At 42.4% G+C, this 23765-nt stretch overlaps 1 protein-coding gene across 1 annotated transcript in view; it reads left to right on the top strand.

Annotated features, from left to right (window-relative positions):
• The first annotated feature begins 2049 nt into the window (after nucleotides 1-2049).
• The window catches only part of LOC118426358, a 29261-nt gene continuing 7545 nt past the window's right edge, over nucleotides 2050-23765 (top strand). The window contains exons 1-21 of the mRNA XM_035835688.1: nucleotides 2050-2266; nucleotides 6294-6413; nucleotides 7008-7157; nucleotides 7767-7883; nucleotides 8389-8478; nucleotides 9610-9776; nucleotides 10111-10290; nucleotides 10724-10827; nucleotides 11470-11617; nucleotides 12052-12164; nucleotides 12415-12762; nucleotides 13485-13597; nucleotides 15534-15825; nucleotides 16743-16985; nucleotides 17504-17696; nucleotides 18438-18737; nucleotides 19033-19181; nucleotides 20436-20631; nucleotides 21160-21306; nucleotides 21848-22049; nucleotides 22650-22808. Coding sequence (XP_035691581.1) covers nucleotides 2173-2266; nucleotides 6294-6413; nucleotides 7008-7157; nucleotides 7767-7883; nucleotides 8389-8478; nucleotides 9610-9776; nucleotides 10111-10290; nucleotides 10724-10827; nucleotides 11470-11617; nucleotides 12052-12164; nucleotides 12415-12762; nucleotides 13485-13597; nucleotides 15534-15825; nucleotides 16743-16985; nucleotides 17504-17696; nucleotides 18438-18737; nucleotides 19033-19181; nucleotides 20436-20631; nucleotides 21160-21306; nucleotides 21848-22049; nucleotides 22650-22808 — 3625 coding nt within the window. The 5' untranslated portion in view covers nucleotides 2050-2172. The remainder of the gene's footprint in view (nucleotides 2267-6293; nucleotides 6414-7007; nucleotides 7158-7766; nucleotides 7884-8388; nucleotides 8479-9609; nucleotides 9777-10110; nucleotides 10291-10723; nucleotides 10828-11469; nucleotides 11618-12051; nucleotides 12165-12414; nucleotides 12763-13484; nucleotides 13598-15533; nucleotides 15826-16742; nucleotides 16986-17503; nucleotides 17697-18437; nucleotides 18738-19032; nucleotides 19182-20435; nucleotides 20632-21159; nucleotides 21307-21847; nucleotides 22050-22649; nucleotides 22809-23765) is intronic.

The raw sequence follows: 23765 nt of genomic DNA on the forward strand, positions 1-23765 counted from the left end.
TTAACCAATCTTACACTTTCACAGTTCAAAACGTCTCATTATTTAATTACCGTATCAAGTTTTGCGGTAGCATTTAGCAGGTGAATAATGTCCTGGACATTCCTAAACTGTTTTATGTCACCTCTTTGTGTGTGGTGTAAAATCTGGATATGCTTGTCACATACTTAAAAACACGAACACTTTGTAAGCATTGCGCAATTAAATCTACCATTGTTTGCCGTTGCCACTGTTAAGTGGTAGTGTTAACATATCTCGGTTCACACGCCGCCGTCTGTTTGATCGCTGTCCGTCTTTTTTCCGAATCAATGATGAGAGAATATCGGCGCCTGAGGGAACGAACATGTGGCAAATGTCATCATTGCAGCTCATTTCATAGATTAGACCACACCGATTTAATTTCTTGGTTCACGGATTCACTCGCTCCTATTTTTTGGGAAAAAAAATAAAAATAACTAGAAAGGCCGACATTTGCTTGAGAGCAAATACAGCATATTTCAGCCATCTCCTTCCCCAAGCAACAATGGACTATTCCAAAATCACCCATGTGCAAAAATGGAACTCTTCTGCTTAAGCTGACTAAGCATCCTAAGCTACTAATTACATGTATGAGCAAAAATGAATCGTACAACCCCCTTCCCTGCAAGAATGGACTCAAGTGCACCCAATGTAGAAGGGTAAGATAGACCAGTCCAAAAACACTTCCGCTAAGAAATGGAATTTTGAATCATCAGCCGTCCAAAACTGAATTTGAAAGAAATCCCCCCCTTTGCAAGAATGGACTCTACCTGTTATACCCCTGTGCAAAGTGGAGCGATCCAAAAATACATCCGCTAAAATAGGACTTTGACATAATCACCAAAGTCCAGAAATACATGGCCTTTTCTATAATAAGCAACCCAGTCCAAAACTGAATTTTTTTAATAGTCCCCTGTGCATGAATGGACTCATCCATATTACATCAGGCTTGCTGATTGGCTGCCGAATGCTCAGGTACAGTCTTCAGGTGGGGTCAAGTTCCATTCAACAAATGGAATTCGGAATCATCACCCATGTCCAAAAATGAATTTTTTAAAAATCCCCCCTATGTGCAAAAATGGACTGTCCCAGCAGTAGCCTTATGTCAAGTGGATCAGTGCAAAAACACTTCCGCTAAAAAAAGCATTGGCATTATCACCAAAGTCTTAAAGTAAATTTTAAAAAACACCCCCCTGACCAACAATGGACTCTTCCAGCAAAATAACCTTGCTCATTGGCTAATAATTAATTAGATTTACCTTGTCCCCCCAACCACCTGGAGGAACATGGACTAGGTAGGTATGTAGATGATTGGATCTACCAGAAACACCTGTGGCTTCCAGAATGACCTAGAGGTCGTTGACCTCGGCACTTCCACCTCACAAATCCAAAATTCTCCCACAAAAACCTCCATAATGAGCCATTTTGAAGTGATTTATACCAAATATTATGCATGGATCCTTTGAATAAGTACCTAGGGCACCTCTGTGCTAAATTTCAGGTCATTTGGATGTAATACCATGGTACAGGGGGCCTAAATATAAAGTTGTGGTCCAAAAATTGCAATAAAACCTCAATAAAATCATTTTAGAAGCAGATATGAATAAAATGAAAAAAACACCTAAGGGTATTGGCCCACTCTACCCTTGTGCCAAATTTCAAGTCATTCGGTCCAGGAACGACGGAGTTGATTCGATTTGAAGATTTGACAGGAGAAAGAAAGAAAGAAAGAAGAAAGAAACATTACGAATACAATATATTTCACCATACCTATGGTATGGCTGAAATATAAAAATTACTACTCAGCAAATTTTCAACATTAATGAAACCATTCACCAGCTTTCTGGTGTAGCAAATTGGCCTTTATATTGTAAGCTACTTAAATTGTGGGTACAGGTGCTGTTACTGTACAAAAATAGTTTTTTTGTACTTTTTTCAAGCCGAAAACTTTTTTTCTTTACGTTTTGGATTAGCCGTTACCTTTACCCCAACCATTTTACAATTTTTATTTTTATTTCGCCCTCTCGCTCCATATTTTTTATGAAAAAATCCGTGAACCAAGAAATTAAATTGGAGTGGCCTTAGCACCTAAGGACATTGTGAGTGAATAAAGACGAGCGTTGGCGCACGCTTTCACCACTCAGAGCTGCAGACACCATGCAGTTGAGAGGATCGACCGACATGAAGGCCCTGAGTGTGACCTGTCTTCTGTCTCTGCTGTTCGTGCCGTTACACCAGACTGCATCCGCAGGTACGTGAACATTTGCGATCTTTATATAGTAATGGTAAAGCTAGTCCAATAGTCCCAATGTAGTGCCATCGATTTGTAGAATTGCCAAGTTGGTAGAGCGTTCGCCTTGCAGTCGTTTGTAAGTTCGATCCCCGGCATAGTCACACAAATACTTTACAGATGGTTTTCTCTGCTTAGCACTCAGCATAACTTTATTAGTTGTATATACACGTACCACTACCTGTGGATTTGTTCTTCATCGAGTCATTGTATAAGGCTTTGTGGCCCAGGGCTACAGAAACAGTAGTGTTTACCATTTGGTGTGGGTAGTACTTAAAGTGTCATAGACTTTCTGATATCTAAGGTGCAGTGTTTTTTTGTGTGTCTAAGGTAAAGAAAGTCTATCTCTTTTCATTCCACCGCCTTTTACCTCCCCTACCGAAGCAAATAACGTAGAGCTAACAAATACCGTGCTTTTATTTCATTTATGTTAAAACCAAGCGGACATAGCCAAAACGTGTTTGTTGTGTGAAATATCAGCTCTTCTAAAAAAAACAATACATCGCCGAAACGGTCCTGTGCCCTTAATCGGAATTTACGTGTAAAAATTGTCCATTGTAGTTTACAGGCAGATGATAGTAAAGTGACTATGTTTGTTCCATTATTTGATTGACGCGGTAGATCAAAACATTTTTTACTGTTAATAATTCATTCGCCAACACGTGAGCGGCACTCGGGATTCTTGGGGCGTGTGGCGCAATCGGCAGGTGTTCGACTCATGACCCTGATGGAAACTTAAAGGCTCGCACAGCACGAAAATTTGCCAGACATTCAATGGACACAACTTGGACATGTTTGTGGTGGTGGGTTTAGCATTTGTCTCACAAGGGGGTGGTCTGGGCGCGAGTTCTCCGTAAGTAATTTCTGTTATGCCAACTTCCATTTCTGTAACTTTGCATCGATGAGTTTGACTTCAGGATGCATAAATGGCAGTCAAATCTGAACACAATTTGTGTCATCCATGTAATTTGTCCTTGAATAAGGAGTAGAGCTAAGTTACCCATTTTACACCTGGGTGAGTGAGATAAAGGCATGTTAAGTGCCTTTCCCAAAGACACAATGTCTAGCCACGAATCGAACGTGTAACACCCCGGTCTCGTATCTACTGGTCTATACACTCGGCCATTCAACGTCTAGTGGTTTTCTTGTTGAAATGGGTAACATGCCATTTCGCCTCAATGTCAGTTCGCCACAAAGTAAGTCTTTTCGACACTAAGCACGTCATTTCGTCAAATTTGCATTTTATTTCTCTCGATGACCTAATACCATCGGAAAACGTATTCCTAACATCACTTAAGTTTTCCGCGAATGAAACCATGACATATTTTCTAACCATCACAAAATAAACCTGGTATCAAATCTGCCGTGGCTTGGCCAGGCTCGCCCCGGACAGATGAAGATCTCTCCCTCCGAGGTTTTCTTTCGCACGCGGTAAAAATCTTTACGCAGTGGAATTTTCACTACCCTGGGAGCACAGACTGCTAAAACAAGCGGTAAGGTCTTGTTATCCGGCCGCAGTCGCACCCGCCTCTAAAAATATATACCCGCTCGCCCCGCTGGTTAGCCACAGAATTTTCGGCGGCCGTATGGCGCCGAGAGCCCGATGATTTTCATACGCCGCCCGGGGCAGTTACATACGCTGGAGTCTGTGAGGACCGTAGGGCTTCAATTATAAAGAAATACCTTTGTTTCAAAGCGTGTTCCTTTTTTACTTATGGCCATATAATGGTGTTGAGTGTATGGATTTTGTCTTTTTTTTTAAATACACGACCATTTACTGGGTTCAATTTCTTGTAATCAAAGACCAGGTATTGTAGCCTCTTTTGCGGGGTTTTGAAATGTTGCCTATAGGGCCATAATCTACACCATTGTTACACGTAGTACCAGCTACTGCACCCCTTGTTCATTCTGAAGCACTGTGTTATAATACTTGTGTCAAGCCCTACCGACCTCGGCAAGGGTTAGCTGTAATTGAAATGTCGCTCTGTGTACGTTTTTACTTCTTGTAATCGCCCAAAAGCTTATAAGTTGCTCGGATATGGTATCTACTAGTCAGCGGTGTGGCGACGACCGTCTCCGGGACGACACGCGCCGCGCACACTGATAGGTGGGGCGTGTCTGTATAGCAGCGTGTATGATCTACATAGTGGTTAGCAGCACTGCCTCTGGAACTAGAACCAGAATGGATGCCCTTATGGCGCAACAGGTTTAACCTAATAGCTAAGCCCCTAGTTGTAATTTGTCAGCAACTTGGAAACCCTGTGGTTCAATTCTGGGTCGGGCATCTTGGTTGGGACTGCACGCGTCTTTTGAAAGGGACGTAAAAAGGGGGGCTCATTGTCCGAGGAGGCTTATTCGTCTAATTCTGTTCCCTAAGTTACAGTCAGTTCGACAGTCGACATCTACATACACAGGCCGGCCTATAATTACTAGTTACACTGTCCAGTCACCAGTGACAGATTCTCAAGGTCTCTAGGACATGTCATTAACTCAACCATTCCGCCTGACAGCACAGAACGTCTCATTAAGCTATTATCTAATTATCCACTATATAATTATGGGCTAACATTAAACAGATAACATGCCAACACTGAATCATGTCAGAATATTCGACGTTTACAATTTTTGTGACCCTTGGTGTGTTTTGTTCCAACTTTTGACGTGCTATAGAAACAACTAAACCCTCTAGATTTTCAGTGTCTAAATCTATCATTTGTTAGCAGTTCTTTTGTTTTAACTGTCATCAATGTAGTGTATAGTAATGGACGAACTAAATCTCTACTACATCGGATCAATCCGGATGAACAACTACATGTGCTGACTATGATGATGAATGTATAGTAGTGTAGGTGATTGTATTCAAAACGTTCGCCCCCCCCCCCCCCACACACACACAAACTCAATCTCTTGGCGTTCCTTCAAACCATGAAACTTCTCATCCCTATTCACCAAAGCTCATATCATTGTGTTAATTTCTTTGAACCCTTTGAAAATCTCTAACGTTAGGTGAGGTGGCTTTCTATCTGTGTTTGAATGTCTGTGCTTTCTCTCTGGCTCTCTTTCTATGCCTTTGTCCCCAACTCTCTCTGTCTCATTCTCTGTCTCTCTCTTTTGTCCCTTTCCTTGTCTGACCCTGTTTGTCTGTATGAGTGTGTCAGTCCTTGTCTGACCCTGTCTGTCTGTATGAGTGTGTCTGTCTGTCCTTGTCTGACCCTGTCTGTCTGTATGAGTGTGTCTGTCCTTGTCTGACCCTGTCTGTCTGTATGAGTGTGTCTGTCCTTGTCTGACCCTGTCTGTCTGTCTGAGTGTGTCTGTCCTTGTCTGAGCCTGTCTGTATGAGTGTGTCTGTCCTTGTCTGACCCTGTCTGTCTGTATGAATGTGTCTGTCCTTGTCTGACCCTGCCTGTCTGTATGAGTGTGTCTATCTGTCTGTCTGTCTGTCTCCCTGTCTGTCTGTCTGTCTCCCTCTCTCGGTCTCAAGCAGTTGAGCAGAACTTAAGTGTACAACAATTGTGGAACTATAGTGTTTGCCCCACGCAGAGAGTCTTGCTATAGTCGATATGACAACCTGTAGATCCTCACTGGCTTATAACAAAGCAAGACAATTATACTTTAATTATTACCTTTTGTGGTTTCTTTGTATCAGAGACTTTTTGATCAATAGTTGTGGTCATCAAGACGAACATTAGAAAAATTAGTGGGGTAATTACTGGGATAATTATCAGTCCCAATTTCGGGGTTAAACTGTGAGTGACAAGACAAGAGACCGGCTTTCAATCGCTTGTCAAACATATAAAGTGTTTGGTTCGGAACCAAGTGGTCAGAGTTCGAGTCACCAACCTTGTGCCCTTAGGAAATGCACTTTACACGTTTTTCTTCGTGTCAATCTGGTGAAAATGGGTACCAAAATCTGGTTAGGGATTCCCCTCGGATAGCCTGTACTTATAAAGCATCAAAGCATCAAATTTGATTTTGATCTCTCTTTCAGCCGTTCCGGCACCACAGGCAGAACTAGCTGAAGACAACCCTGCCCTGGTAGATAGAGTTATCGACAGTGTTCTCGCAGACAATGGTGATGAGCTGGACAGTGCCCTGAGAGAAGTCAGAGGTGGGTGCCTCTTTTATTAATAGACATTTACTGCCTTTATGGCAAGCTTCAAAAACTGAGAACTGGCAAATGTACAGTTCTGGACGGTGACCAACGTTCTGTCAATTGAAAGTTTAGGGCCACATTGTAAGAATACAGCTTTGTACTTGGATAAAAAGCTTGATGATAGCACAGTTTGGAAGACTTTAAGCCCCGATTACATTGATTGCTTGTTTGATTGATTGATTGAATTTTTGATTGATTGGTTGATTCATCGATTGATTGGTTGGTTGATTGATGATGACCCCGTGGGATACCCTGCGGATCCCGGGGTGCATCTAACCACGGCCTGGCCCCGGGTTCATTTTAAGTCGGGGTTAAATTCAGCCAGGGACTCGGTAACAAACAGACACCGTCACCTAACCGTGGGATACACCGAGGGATACCCCGGTATCCAGCAGTCCACTGGGACAAATTTGTGGATTCGTATCCTGGGCTTCACCCCCTGCCGGAACTTCAGGGCTTTACAAAATTGATCGTATGAGATGACCCAGTATATCTTAGGATGATCGATGTTTCCCGCCATTAAATCCTACTTTCTTGTGTCTTTTTAAGGCCGCTTGGATGAACAGGAAGAATATGCCACTTCCAATTCTGAAGATGCCCAGGTCAACGGAAAAGAGAAAAAGAACATCTTTACGTCTCAGTTAAAGGAGATGCTGGACTCTGTGTTGAGCCCAAATGATAAGAAACATCAGACAAAAGGTTAGAACTACATTTATTGTCTTATTTAACACATAATTCCTTCCAATAACTTTCGGTTTATATATGGACCGTGCATGTCTCGGCTTCTATAGCACTAAGTTTTGTCAACTACAGCCCTACGGTGCAATTACTGTAGTTTAAAAAAAATAATGAGGTCATCTGCGTGAGCCCCAACCATTGCGATTTAGCTCCGACTGCTTTAAGCTTCATTCTCCCCTAGTTGTTTTAAGACAGTAGTCCATCTACCCATTAAAACAGCAATGATATTACCCTGGGAGCCAGCCGGGATCGGGCAGCTAGGACAGTTTATTCGGTAGCCCAAGACAGACAGGCCCCCCGAGATTCTATTAGTGGCCCGGAGAGTTTTTAACCCGATAAGGTCAACCTTCTTCGGGCTTAAACTCGCTAGCTACCCGGTCCTGTCTGGCTCCCAGGGTACAATGATATAGCCCTTGGACCATTACAAAGTATGATGATTACAAATAATTCCTGAGTGCTAAACGGAGAATGCAAGTGTTATGTAAGAAACCACCAAGTCGCATGTTTTTTTTTTTACGGTTGAAATGTACTTACAATTTTACTATAGAGATAACATTGTTTTCAATGTAGCGGATTCGACACTACATGGGGGAACCGACGAAAAATTTACTTCTGGACAAAACACACAAGATGTTACCGAGAAGAGGAACACAGAGTTGGGTTCGGAAAAAGAACAGGATGCTAATGGTATGCACGAGGAAATAATTGTTTTAAGTGTGTATAACCGTTTGAAGTGTGTAGGTGTATATGCGTGTTTGTGTGTGTTCGTGTTTGTGTATGTGTGTGCGTTTGTGTGTGTGTGCATGTATGTGTGTATGTGTGTGTGTTTGTGTATCTGTTTGTGTGTGTGTTTGTGTGTACATACGTGTGTGTGTGTATGTGTTTGTGCGTGTGAGTGCGTGTGTGTATATATGTGTGTGTGTGTGTTTGTACATGTGTGTATGTGTGTGTTTGTGTGTGTGTGTGTGTGTATACGTGCAAGCGCGCTGATTTCCCATTTTGTACATTGCTTATGAAAACATGAAATTAAAGTACTTGTATTGCTAAATGGTGACAGGATTTCATTATTATGAAATTGTCACTGGCTGTATGTTGTCATACTATCAGTTAAACATTCATATGCCTCTTGTACGTCCTTCGTGGTGTAATCATACCACTTTTCTCACGTGTTCAAACCATACCATTGATGCAGGAAAAGAGAAGAAGACCATCTCAACTCCCCAGCTGAAGGAAATTTGGAAGAATGTTCTGGACCACAACACCGGCAATCATCCGTTAGCAGGTTAGACCCATGCCTTAATCGCTCTAAGCATGTGGACGCTGTAATGGTGTTGCAACTATTCACTTTCTTTGAATGTAAGCTAGGGCTGGGTAAACGTTATTTTTTCTTATTGGACCGGTCTAGAGAAACCCGACCTGAAAAAAAAAATCCGGATGTTGGACCTATTGGAAAATGAATAGATTATCTGATCAGGCATTCACACGTTTTGGGGCCTACCAGTCGAGGAAAATAAAGAGAGCGAAGTAGGTAAGAGTCTATAGTTATTTCTACTATTAGTAAGTTTTACAGTCAATCATACAAAGGCAGTTAACATTGAAGGATTTCAAAACGTCTATCGTCCATTCACAAGTTATCACATACTGAATCAGGTCCAGGTTCAGGTCCGGACTACTGTAAGCCTATTTAATAATGACAAATGCTGCCATCTAATTGATATATAAAGCTTGTTTTTTCCTAGAACTATCGTAGTAACTCGTTATCACCAATAAAAGGGACATCTTTACTAGATAGCTTTAAAGAACGCTTACAAGTAGATGACAAAATATGTGTGACAGACCAAACTCCGGTTATACCGTCTATACGGATACAGATACCGAATGTTACACTAGAGCGCTGGGTGGTTATACCGGCTATACAGATACGGACATGTAGTCCCTATATTCTCAACCACTATTTTTGGCGCTCGTCTGTGTTGGTAGTAATCATAGTGCAATGCATCCTCCTACGCAGAGACATCCAACAGCCAAACCGCCTGTCTGGATGTACCCTGCTCTTTCAACCATCACTCTTAGTTCCTGGCCGCCCTGCTTATAAACATTAATGAGCTTACCCTTATATACGCTAGACCCTTTTTGAAAACTGAAAGGTCTATACTCTGATTGGCTGACAGCTGTTGGAGGGGGGTCGTCCACAGGAATTAAGAGTGACGGTTGAAAGAGCAGGGTACATCCAGACAGGTGGTTTGGTTGTTGGATGTTCCTGAGTAGGAGGATGAGTACAATGCTCTACTCTTTTTCCAAGACACGGACCAAATTTTCACTATGGTGTCTCTGAAAACTTGGTCCGTGTCTACCTTTGTGTTGGAAGAAAGTTAGGCATTCAACTACTCTCAACCACTATGAATTGTCGTAGGGGTCAGGCGTGACCAAAGCACGGCAGAAGAAACAATGCCCGTTGCAGGCAGCGCTGTTGAAACGATGCCTGTTGCAGAAAACGCGGTTGGTTCCGGTCCTAACACACACGAGAAGAAGAGTGCAAAAGTCTTCTTGGCTCAGGCTGCGAAAGACATCGGCACAAAGGTAATACTACCACCATTACTTCTACGACTACGACTACTACTACTACTACTACTACTACTACTACCATCACCACCACCACTACAACTACTGCTACTACTACTGCTATCACTACTACTACCACCACCACCAGTACAATTACTATTACCACTATTACTACCGTCACTACCACCACCATTGCTACTACTATTACTATTAACTACTACTACTGCTACCACAGCTGCTACTAACCACTACTACTACTACTACTACTTTTTCTAACACTACTACCACTACGACTTTTAATGGTGATAATGATAATAAACACATGTACCTTTTTGTATCGTACAATGAACAGGTAGTAGACAAGCTCGGCGACAGGATCGCGGAAGGTGTTGTGGAGAACCATCAGGAGGAGGTAGTGAACGGGTTGCAGAACTACTTTTCATCCCAACTGGAAGACTTCGACAAGCAGTACCAAGAGGCACTACAGTCAACAGGCAATCTGGCGGCAGGCTTGGATCGACCCGTTGAAGAGGTGGGATTTTCTCATTAATCAATTCCAGTACAAACGTGTTTATTTCTTTGTCTTGTAGACATTCAGTAGTTTGACTGACATCAAAGGAAGCCCAACATGGGATACAAAACAAATGATTTCATCCTATTGAACGTTATGGACCGCAAATATATGAATATTCTATACGTTTGGTACTGCATTGTTAGCAGCGACACCTAGCTGCGGTGTGGAATACTACCACTACGCAGACGGTCACCAAAAAGGTGGCTATGATTTTATGTCAAGGTTGTAAATAAATATCCTTATCATCCAGTATTTTAACCTATATTTGCCGTTTGGTCATTTATGTGCTGTAGACTACATAGAAACAGTATATGTGGTTGTAGAGAGTCCTTTTCTGTGAAGACATTTTCATTTCGTCATAACGTCACTATTGTTGTTGTTATATCTTCAGGCTGACATACGGGTGATCCCGTACGGCAGAGGGGATGACATGGGCAACACCTTCGTACCAGCAGGCTACGAGATCAGCCACAGATATCAGTATGCTGATGAAGAGTAGGTTCAACCTATATGTGCCTTAATAATTGAAAACATGTGAAAAATGCCTTATGTGTGGGACGAACATTGATGTCTTGAACACAGATGATAACAGTTTACACACTGCTTGACTAGCTGGCATTTTGGTTTATTGGTGGTTTTGATTCGTGTCAACTATCAGAGAGGACATTGAGCAAATGGAATTGAAATCAGTGTACAATGTGTCGGTTAATAGGACTTTATTATATATACAAATCTAAAATGGTATTGCCAGTAGAAAAATGTTTCCTTTGTTGCCTAGCTACTTGCCTTACCATTACTATTGTATTACCATTACTCTTGCCATTTAGTTGATTCTACAATACAACTAGGCTCACCCTATAGTAGTGTGTGCAAGTAAAAAATACCAAAAAGGTTTTGCTATTGCAAACCTGTAATTGTTCATATGCAAATGCAATTCTGAGCTATGATTATACCATATCATACATTAGGCCTATTGTGTATTGTTTTTATAGTTATATAGTTATCTTTGTGGGTCAGCCGTCATCAGCTTGAATAGACTGCCTAGGCTGGCCCAGTGTAATGACTTGTTGTCATTTTCAATAAATAAATAAATAAATAGTTATAAGATGCCATTCTCTCAAACATCCTGTACTATAGGGAAGACGAACAAGATGCCATGACACCTAGTGGTGCTTACAGCTACCCGACCGGACTGGGCCCTGTGATGATGAACGGGTGTTTCGGGACCGCGTACGAACCAGGAGACCCTTGTTATGCATCTAAGATACCTCAGACGAACTGCCCCGTAAGTACTAATGGTCATGATATTTGAGTTGTAGAAAACTATTGGAATGGAGATTTTAAGGCGTGTACACAGGGTTGTAACCTGGTATCCAGCCGTCGTACAGCTCCCGAGTCTCTTCTCTCCTCTCAATAATAATTGCGGAGAGGACAAAAGAGACGAGGGAGCTATAATGCAGCTGGATACCAGGCTAGCGACGTTCGGAACTGTAGGTAGCCTCAACCAGGCCTTCCTACGGGGTGATGGGATCCTAGAATTCGGCAAGATACGGGGAAATAGGCAGTGTAGCCAGTCTGGTCAAGGAGGTTAAAAATCCCAAATTCGTTTCAGACCTTTGCGAAGAATAACTTAAGAAAGAGTTGCGGGATAGCCATGGTTGTTGGCATATGTAAATAGCTTGGTAGAGATTAACATAAGTCTATTCTTGTTGTTTACAGAGTTTGATCGACGGAGCGACGTTCCTGGGTGTTGGGTTTGACGGGAGAGGAGAGTACTCAGCTGACTCCAGGAAGAGAAGCATCATACAACGGTCATGTAACAACCTTCAAACGTATGGAATGTTGTTTTTTTGTGTTCAAAACAATCAAAGAGATCAATCTGCAGCTCTTTACTACTCATTGTATGATAGTGGGACCCTTACATGTAAAGTCGCATGTGCTGTTTAAAGTCAGGGGTTCGCCTTTGACCTGTAACCCACAATTTCTGTCGCTGCACTTGCGTGCCAGGCACGGTGAACGTGCTGTTACGTAGGCAAATATTGCATCATACATAAACACATCTAAAACCCTGTCTGTTTTCAGGTACGAAGATTACGAGGTGCCTGACACCATGACAGTCCAAGGCGTTTACGACACAGACGTCGAGTCCAACACCTTTTCCTCCATGGAGGGATACAGGCAGTACCTGGAACAGAAGTCCGCCGTCACTTCAGCCACGGCCATGTTCCAAGAGGAGCTGAACAAGGCGTCTGGGTACGGCGCAGGGGGAGGAGCGTTCGGACTTGGTTGGTCAGCGGGAGGAGGGACCGCCAGTCAGAACGGTCGTCGCTCCGAGTCGTCGAACTTCGAAGCGCGTTCGAGAGCTGAAGGCGGGGTGGCCGAGAAAAACACACAGACGTTCATGGCAATGCTGGAGATCAACGTCCTCAGGTAATTCTATTCTTCAAGCACAGGTTGGATCGCGGGGGTAGTAGGAGGCAGCTTTATGAATTCCCGACTACTACGACTACATGTAAGTACTTCCAAGACTGAAACCTCTGCTTCTCCATATTCACTAAGCCGAGGTTTCAGTCTTGGGGATACTTAAACATATAGTAGTAGTGGTCGGTAATTCTTAAGGCTGCCTCCTACTACTCCCGCGATCCAACCTCTGCTTGGAGAATATGGTAATTCTATCCTCCACATCCTTTCATCTTTGCAGTCAGGGACATGAAATTTGATATCTTAACAGGGAAGTTCATCTGTGTTGAATCGAATCTAGATTAAAGCTTCCAAAACAAAGAATTGAATATATAACAAAATCTCCTACTGTGCAACTCCGGTCTTTATTCAGGAATGGGCAGATAGAACACGTGGCTCGGTGAGCTGTGATCATAAGTTATAGAAAGTCTATGGCACCCCCGTCCCTGTTGAGGGATGGAATTTATGTTTCATCATAGATGCATTTGGTTCTTATGGATAATCTTAACTCACGAATAAAACATTGTATATTCATGTTTTTATTTTCATCTTAATTAACGTTTTTAAACTTTTTTTCATTAGCATTAGGTTAAACCTTTTCATTGTCAAGACTATGTTTAGCAAATACAACATCTATAGTCTTTTAATATGCATTAATAAACATTTCATAAAAACGTATGTTTTAACTTTAGGTACGAGATCTTCATGGACGATGTGAAGCCTGCCGACCTGAACCTGGCCTTCCTGTGGGACTTCCTTAGGCTTCCGGTGTCTTACTTCTCCATCGGCGCTGACACGAAGTTCCGTAAGTGTTGTTCTGAACATGTAACGCTGCTTCACCATTATCCGTGGGGTGACCTATATCCGTTATTGATGAAAATAACATCATGCTTTCTATAGATATGAAGTCTTTCATTTTTTAATAGCTTTATAATGTGGGAAGTGGAAACGACGGCCCGTCGACTTGATATCCCTATTTTGTAATTAGCAAAGGATATAAGTTATCCCCGCAGGTGAACTGGCGTTAGAGTATGTGGTAAAGGACAACCTCAAGCTAATAGTTCACACTTACGCTGCATCTAGAAAAGTTGGGATAAACGATACTGTGCTCATTCGAGCCCAAAGCACTGGAGAAGAAGCCACACGGAGAAACATGTTTGCGTGTTGGCTCGAATAAACTTCCACTAAACGGGATTATGCGAGCGCCTCCAGCGTCTTTCTGAAGATGTGATATAAGGCACGTTCTCATTTAAATGTCGAAAATGCTGTCGCCAGCTGTCTTTAAGACTTGATATAGAGCAAATCGCAGGCAACATCACTGTTTTTTTTAATTTTTCCACAACCCCTGTAATTTTTTACAAAAGATGCACCACAACATTCGTATTGGTTGATGTCTTGTAAGAAATTACAGCCACGAGTAGGATTCCAACCCCTAAAAAACGGCTGTCGCCTGAGAAGACACAGAGAGTTCAAACAGTAGCCAAAAATGTAGTAATGCAGTTCTCAGACTGAATGTTTGACAGGTGAAGCCAGGTAGCTGGGCCCTCTGACTGATCACGTCAGGTCGCTCCCTTCACTGATTTTCGAGTCTATGTAGCGTGATTTATGTCTGTCGCCAAATTATGTAACAAACGTTACCACCTCTAGTTAGACGATTGCGACATTTTTGTTAGCCATGTATAAAACAAGAAATGACCATTTTTGTGACGCTGTACAGGTTTTCTGGCTTTCTAAAGAAACAAGAAAGGGTTGTTGACTGTTATTTGTATCCCACCTTGCTTAACAAAATGTTGTACAGAAATGACTGTAACAAACGTTACCATTGTTCGATGTTGTCTAACCTTTCTATTTAACCTGGTGTAAAAAAGCTGCCAACTTTTTAAATGTCCCTATTGACGTCAACTTATAGCTAAATGATGTAGTCAATAATGTAAGTCCTTTTGAAGAAAACAGGGTAAAGTCCTACTGTTGTAACAAACGTTACCGGTAACGTTTGTTACCTGCCATGTAATGCATTAGCAATGGGACCGAAAATAATAAGTTGCCATTTTTTTGGCTATGGTTAAAACAGGAATTTTCCAAAACAACCAGGTAGTTTTCACCGAAAATAAAGCCGAGTTATTTTTCGACCAAAAAAAGGCCATTTTCGACATTTCAATGAGAACGAGTGATAAGTGTGAACGGTTCGTCTGAGGTTGCCCTTTCTCACGCACTCTGCTGTTCTGTACATGTGCTAGTGTAGAGGTTTCGATCATTATCAACAGTGGTACCGGTAGAGACCGCAACCGGTTGATAGCTCTACTATTAGAGACTGGATCACTACAGGCATATATCACGATGGCAATCACCTTTGCGAAATAGCCAGAGATTAAGACTGGAAAACTTGCAACGTAAACCTAGCTCTCACCCAAACCCTAGCTGTGATTCAATTCTGTTTGTTTTATCTATCGGCAAAACAGCAAATTCTGATCATCAATTACGGTTATTTCATATTGCTCAATCAGTTCAGTTCAGTCATCCATCTAGTGACGCTATGGGGTCCCTCTAGAAGACGTATTCTATAACAAGGTTCTTCAAACACAACCGGAATAGTACTTCCTTCCATAGTTTCGGTGTCTTTTAAATAGACACCATCATCAGGGTTAGAATTGCTGGATACGATTGTTCGAAAGACCCTGCTGTATGAGTATTTTACCAACCAGATAAAACTATTTATACGGATGGACGTATTCTACTTTTAGAAAACTTCATCCTTCGCTACGGAACTCACTACATTCAGTCGGCAAAGTTCGGCGGTCAACTGAAGATCATCAAGACCAAGGAGGCCAGCTCGGACCTCTCGGTCCGGGCGTTCTCGGAGAGAGCTCAGACGGACTGGAAGAAGACCTTCAGCACCTTCTCTGCAGAAGCCAGTATGACCAAGTCCAGCAGCTGGTTCCACAAGCATGAGACCAAGGAGGAATCCGAGAATTCTGAAGGAGAGGCCAGCCAAGACACAGAGAAAACTTCACAAGACTCTCAAACTGAGCAGACGTAAGTGAAGCCTATTTGAATTGACACACTGAATCTCTCTAAATCTAATTAGAATATTCAATTCGCTTTAGATAAATGTGACCAACAATTAATGTGCCTAATCGTATTTCTGTGAAGATAGTTTTTATTGAAATGCATAGATACACAAAACACTATTTTACGGGATTTCACCGCATTATCAATTAACTAGACCCGATATTTACGACATTATCATCAACCTAATGTCACGATTTAGAAAGAATAGAGAAAGAGAAAACGATGATTTGCCATACCTGTCACTGATGATTTTGAAACGAACGTATGGGCTATTTCTCTTTGTAACGGTCGACTTATTACTTGGACCCATCTAGATGTAACAAAGCTTTGCTTTTCAGGGTTGTAACTAGTACCTTTTAGAGGGGGGGGGGGCTGCGGAGGATGTTGGACGAACAGCTATAAGCGTGATTTAATCATGCTATACATGGCCTTTACTGTTCTGAGTAGTGATTTAGATACCAAATATCGCCGACAGACTCAAAGAAAGTCACGTACACAGTGTATTGTATGGATGACATTTCCCTCCAAAGTCAGACAGCCCAAAAATATGTAACGCAGTAGGAGTGCAGATTAGCTGTAGAGCTAGAGCTATAGGACACCACAATGCGTAACGTACATTGTCATAATTCCACCAGGTGCCATTATACCGCCACCTCAAAAAACGTTGTTGTAGAGGCCTTCTCAAGATTGTCTTCAATACCTAAATTTTTAAATTTTATTACATTTTTTTAGATATTTAACACTCGGTGTTCAAGACAATCATGGGAAGACCTCTTTACTAACTTTTTCTGAGGTGGCTGTATAATGACACCCTGTGGAATTATGATAGTCGATGTTATTTATATCTATTTAGGTATTGATATAACTCACTGTCTTTACAGGAGTTCGTTTGAGTTCAGTAACGAGTTGATGGTGGTCCAGGGAGGTGACCAGCAGATCGCCGCAGCCATCACCGAGATGTACACCTCCTCCCTCAACACGGAGCTCAAAGCCTGGCTCGACTCTATCAAGGACTACCCGAAAGCCTTCTCGTTCGTCATGAATCCCATCACGGCTGCACTGGACATCAACTTCAACTCGCTGTTTCCCAATGGTGACGTGGACTTCGGCTGCCTGGGACAGAGGTATCTCTAACATGTCTGTAATAATCTACGTGATATCCTGATTTGGACGCTTTTGCATAAGACAAAGGATAGTTAAGCGTTTGCTATGGTATTGTTTTACCATAAGAACCTATCTTAACATGATTTACATATAAATAACATTTGCCTACGATCCTTACATTTTCAACGTTTTGTTTCTACTTCGATGCACTTGTACTGAATTGTTCTGTCATTGCCATTGTTCCGACTGGTTCACATTGTGAAACGTTAAGTATTTACATGACATTGTAAACAGTGATTGTTAGGGATCACGCCTGTACCTAGGATCTTTGATAAAAAGCTCCTTGCCTGTTCTAAGGCAGCGACACATATTCCCCCAGTACAATGTGAACCAGACATAATTGCCCTGAGGAAGGTGACAGAGGGTCACCTAAGCGTCGATGGGAATAAAAGATCGGTTGTGTAAAAATATTCTCTTTATTCAGTGACTCACCAACCCCTTAAAAACTGTTCACTGTACCAACACTTTATCTGTGCAGTGACTTGGAAGTGGAAAATGGAACAGACCGACGATACTACATCCAGGAGAAGACTGTGACAACGGCTGACAACGAGACTCGGGAAGTATCCGAGATTCGGTACTGCGACTTCAATAAGATGGAAGAACTTGCGGAGAAAGCGGCCAAGAGAAAGTTGGCCCTTGGACGAGCGATCACTGTTTACCTGGAAGAGGTAAGAAGACATTACTTTTGCCCATCTTAGACTAGCATTTTCATTGTTAGCCCTTACACTTTGCTTTGTTGACGAAGTCTGTGACATGGACAATTTTCCTTTTGGGTTCCGCCTTATCCACCATCTGGTCATCTTCCTACGCAGGGACATCCAACAGCCAAATCGCCTGTGTGGATGTTCCCTGCTCTTTCAACCGTTACACGTAGTTCCTGACCGCCCTGCTTATAACTATTAATGAGCTTAGCCCTATGTATGCGAGACCCCTTTTCAAAACCGAAAGGCGTATTCTATGATCGGCTGACAGCTGGTTTGTGGGGGACGTCCATAGGAACTAAGAGTGACGGTTGAAAGATCAGGGTACATCCAGACAGGTGGTTTGGCTGTTGGATGTCCCTGCGTAGGAGGATGTCATCTGGTGTGTGGGGGACATAAACATTTCAAAAAGTTCTTTCGATGCGTGCCTGACTGGAGATCGTTGCATACTCGCCATGCCCTCTATGTCGTACCCTTGGCAAAATGACTTTCCCTGATCGTTCGGTGCAGTAGCTCATGGGTAAGTCATACAGAGGCCAGGTCATACCAAAGACAAAGAACAGTATTAGACTTAATCACACATCATTACCAGCGGAATAGTCCCCTGTTTAATGTCTGGCACAAATATGTGACCCAAGTGCTACAGAAAAGAGATGGACGCCACCCCTATGCGTCTATTATCATAGTTTTTTTTTTTTTAATATGAAGGGTCCCGTCCTGAGCACGGACTTCCTGTTGCCCGCTGGAGAGCCCGGATGTGAAACCGCCACCCTGGCTTACCTGGACGGCAGCAACAGCGGCGCCCCGACCTGGGCCGAACTGGTCAGCGGGGACGAGTTCACCATCATCTTCGACATGCCGTACGGCATCAGCAGCATTCTCCAGGCCTGGGAGATAATGACGGTCAAGTTTAAGAACAACCGTTGGTTCTCCTTCAGGACAGGGGAAACGCCGCATCTGTACGATGGCTATGACAACGGGGGTAGCAACGACATCAATGGACATAAGGTACGTTTGCATAAAACGATCGCAACATATAAAGGTCAATGTCAAATGTTCTCTCAACAGGGACGGCGGGCGGTACCGACTTCCGAGGAACTTTGACCCAGTGCTGACGTCACACGTGCGAAAACACAAACTGATAATGCGCTGTGAAATGCAGTGTGGGTGATATGTCAAAGGTGAAGCCCCCCCCCCCTCCACCTCCCCCCCCCCCCCATCTGTTTACAGGTCTTGTACAGACCATGCTAAATGCATGTATTGCGCAATTTGTACCTCAAATCTCCTTACAACCCTCCCACAGGTCAGCATCCAAGGCCTTGTGATGACGTATGATGAGGAGACGGGAGTATTCACGGTGACAGAAAGCGACTTGGTGGCTGGCTGGGTGGAAGGACAGCAGGTCGCGAGGGCGGAGTACCACTCACTGCTTCAACATTTAAGCAAGCAAAGGTTTGTTGGAACATACTATGCGGCAGATGAGCTTTAGATGTACAGTCAATCCTGCCCATAACGTCCACCCGGGGGAAACGGGCAAAAGCGGTCGATTTTGCCAGGTGGTCGGTTAGAAGAGAATCGACATGTCCAATGCATACTTTAGATGGTTTCCGTTGTGTTTAATTGCAAATAGCAAACACACTAACATGCATCCGCCGCCATCTTTACTTTAAACATAATATTATAATGGGAGTCAAAATCCGACGCAAACTGGCTGAATTCGTCACAAAATCGTGTCTAGTTATCATTGAAAATCGATGACACCTCAAGATTTGCAAATATTGCGGTCATTATGGGCAGGACTTTGGTCCCAAATTTTGACGGTCGCGGTCGAGTTGGTATGGTGTGCTTTGTAAAAAGGTCACTTAATGGAAAATTTTCGGGACCGAGAAAAACCGGTTGGCCAGGTAGTCGATAAGAAGTGGTAGTCGATTGGGCAGGTTTCACTGTACTTCTAATCATCATCATCATCAGCATCCCATAGCTGATGATACTTATAGTCATCATCATCATGGCTCTTTCCCGTTAGACATGCCAAAATGGCATGATTTTGCAAACGGTCAGATGTGTCAAGTAGCATCCACTATCCTTCGTCATTGACACCTAGTAAATCTTGTTGAACAAACAGGTCTTAGAATCTTACTATGATACGTACAGGAAGTGAAAACAAACTTTAAAAAGATTGGTTGAACACTTTTCCATTCATACATATACTACAAAATTGGCACATTTCTAATAATCTGATTCACGTATCCACCCGTATAAAATGTAAAACTGGTTCATATAACATAATATGTGAAATCTGCGGTTGATGAAAAAATTGTTATATCAACTATGTCTTTCCCAAAACAACACTATCCATGTATTGTATGGCGCTTTTTTTACCTGACGCTATCCCTGTTTTTCCGACATATTGGTGTTTTAATTTGCATTTCAGTGAATCATATGTCCCAAACAATTTCCGAATCATTTCAAGTCATTTCAGAATCTACTTACTTCTCAAACGGTCACTTTTATTAACCTTATGTCCAATAAAGAAAATACTAGAAGAAAACTTAAAACTTAATGATAAAGCAAAACAAATTTTATAAGCCAAAGTTAAGATTAATCGCAGATGCAAAAAGGGACACCAACATGACGCTTAATACCTCATTTAATCGTCGATATCGAGAACACTATATAAAAACAATAATGCTCTGTTATGTTCAGCTCTACTACGGGCGATGCACCTTGTAACATCAAGTGGTCCAATGCTCACCGCCTTGATCCAACCAACGGAGGAAAGTGTATCCACTTCACCATAGCGTCGGAGGGCGACATCTTTATCGTGTTCGCCGGAATTCCGCAGAAACACGAGACCTGGGTGTATGTACAGATATCGCCAGAAGGCGTCGCACTCTACAAGGTAAACCAAAACCAGTTCGATTGCAAATAAGTACATCATAATGAAATATAAAAGAACATAACAATGCAAGGTAGGACGTAGTGTTGGGCGTGGTGTAACTGATAGAGCGTTTGGCTCGGAATCTATAAGTCCTGATTTCGATCCCTGTCGTGCCACTGACGTTGTGCTGTTCGGAAAAACACTTTACACGACCTTCCTCAATTCACCCAGGTGTAAAAATGGGTACCCGACTTAGGTCGAGGACTACCGAAGTCAGGTAAAAGAAAGGTAAAAGACTACCTTTACCTTCTGTACCTCTATCTATCTGTGCATAAGGCACTGTTAGTATAGGTTACAAAACTTGAGTGCAGTGCCACATTGTCCTCGTCTTTTCAAAAGCAAAATAGAAAAAAAAATGGGATCCCAAAAGCCTATGCTTATACGAAGGCCTCCCTTTACTAGCGTATTAAATTCAACAAAAAAAGTAAGTATGGATGATATATAAAGGAACCACGAATGTTGATGTGTGCTTGCATTTTTTCTCTTTAGTCCATGCGACTGCTGACAACACAGCTCCAAGATGGCGCAAGTAGTCTGGGATCTTCCAACTTGTACCAGTCGTACTTCGTCTGCATAACGGAAGATACCGCCGGCGGGGTGACAACCATACAGTACGGCAAGACGCCAGATAACGAGGTTAGCGCAAAATATGCGTATTCGTCTACTGATTGTAGAATAGAACTCGCTGCCATTTTTCACATTGCCTTCTTCTTTTGAAGAACCCCAATTAAACTTGCTGTAAATTTTGAAGCATTAGCATTCATATACCGACTGTTATGTAAAGTTTGATCCACTCACACCGGGAAGTTTTTCCTGCATTCTTTTTGCCTTTCTTCAATATTTCAGTGAATGTCACATTTCAAACTACGTGTACAGCACATATAAAAAGTTCCTATTCTGTCATCTGATTCATAAATTTCTTTGAAGTTTTGACTTACTACAAAATGTTAAATCTTTGGTAGCGGTCACCTTTGTGCGTATATATTCAAGTCCGCATGAGTTTGGTATTTTACATTTCTAGTTTAGGTACATTTTGCGGCCGAAAAAGACGTTTTAGACTGAGCAGTCAAAGTCAAAGTCAAATGGCAATACGCAATTCATACGGACATGTACATGGGAATTCGTGTAGCCGCTCGCAATGCTATTGTCCGTTACAAGTAATATCTATCTCCCACAGGAGCGGCCCCATGTCTGGTTAGACTTTGAGATTGACGAGATCCTCAGTCTTCAGTATTACGCGTTTGGCAGTGGGATGTACCCGGTCAAGGTCATGGGCGTGTCCATTATAGATCAACCGGCGCAAGACTTCATCGTCTGCCGGGAGGGAACGAGAAAGGACCACGGGAGGTGCTCGCAGCAGTGTCACGAGGAGTGTGATGGTAAGTGACTGGGAGCATGGTATTGTCCCATATATGCAAATCGATGAATGGGTTAATTAATTTGCATATGTGAAACAAAGCCATCATCCTGTTATATCGATGCACGTTACCTTGCCGTCATTACCATATCCGAGCGTATCACTATTGTCAAAGGCTGACAAGAAGCACAAACATATATGAAGCAACAGTTAGACTGCAAATGCACGATAGTATAAAAAAAAGCACCATGAAAAAAAGCTGACCCTCTAAAGTTCAAACCCGAGTCAAAAAACCTAAACCCTAATTTAACTAGTGTCTATCTATTACTTCAAGAAACATAACGATGTGACGGAGTGCACTAATATACATGAAAAGATGTGTTAAATCTGTATCTGTATCTGTATCTATATAGCCGGTATAGCCGCCTTTAGGCGTAACACACCAGCTTTGCAGGCAGCAGCTGGTTATATTACACCGAATGACCTGTCACACCTAACCTATGCACATCTATTCGCAAGCGTTCTTTAAAACTATCCAGAGAAGATGCCCCTACTGTGCTTGGTGATAACATATCATGTTTAGCGTAAGACTCAATACTGACGTATAACTGTGTTTTTGAAGGGTGTAGGACGACCGGATCTGACTCACCAACAGACTGTATAGCATGCAAACACTACAGCGTGGGATTCCCATACATAGAAGGGGACAGTGGTTCCTTCACATGCGTGGCTACCTGTCCAGAACACATGGAACCGGCTACTGACACCAAGAAGTGTACCTGTATGTACATGTCCAACTTGGTCTGAACTTCCGTACATTACATTTAACTACCGTACGAGATAGAATACTGACAACGGTATTGAAACTGAAATGATTGATAATGTAAGGTCATGTTGATTTTATTATATACACTGAGACATCCTATTGGAACCCCGAAACTGATGCGAGCGTGAACGAATGACTAAGCACACAAAGTATGGTTTAGCTAGCAATACATTCTTCATTTTGTTCTTGAATATGACATCAGTATCCATCCTGCAATATTTTCTTGCAATTTGCAGCACCCTATTTACTCATTTTGGAGCTGTTATACACGACTTATTCTATTGTATTTGTATTGAAACAGACAAAGCTTGATGAGCACGCGTATGTCATATAATTGACCTAATGTGAAAATGGGAACCTACACATTTGGGTGAAATCTATCTCCCTTTTGTGAACTGTTCAGCTCTTTCATGATTTTGATAGAAGTGTTGTAGGGACCCATGTAACGCAAGTGTTCGTCAAGTACTAGTCTTAGAAAAAAAACGAGTTAATCGCGCATTAGGGATGACCCTGTATAGCTCAACTTCACAGTTGAGTTGCTTATTCATGCTAGACTGGAAGACTTTTGGTGACTGGGAGACCCTAATTCAATCCTTGGCAGGGCATTTTGTTCGAAGCTGCGACTGTGTTTCAGAGGGAGGTCCCGTGAAAGTGCCTCGAACACGATAACTTAAAGGGAAGAGGCTAGCTACACCTGAAAACATACCCTGCTACTGAACCGAAACAGTAAGGAGGCTTTTCTATGTGTCGCTAGACACTACAAGCCGGGTTTCAATGAATAGGCAGACGTCGTAACAGTCCAAGACCACTTGTTAGAAAACAACAGAATGCAAAAAAAAAAGGAAAATAGAATAAAATTGCGAATATCATTTTTTCCTTTTACCAAAGATAACTAGTTTTACTCATTGAGGC

The sequence above is a fragment of the Branchiostoma floridae genome, chromosome 11, assembly GCF_000003815.2.
Source record: "Branchiostoma floridae strain S238N-H82 chromosome 11, Bfl_VNyyK, whole genome shotgun sequence".
NCBI classification, from domain to species: domain Eukaryota; kingdom Metazoa; phylum Chordata; class Leptocardii; order Amphioxiformes; family Branchiostomatidae; genus Branchiostoma; species Branchiostoma floridae.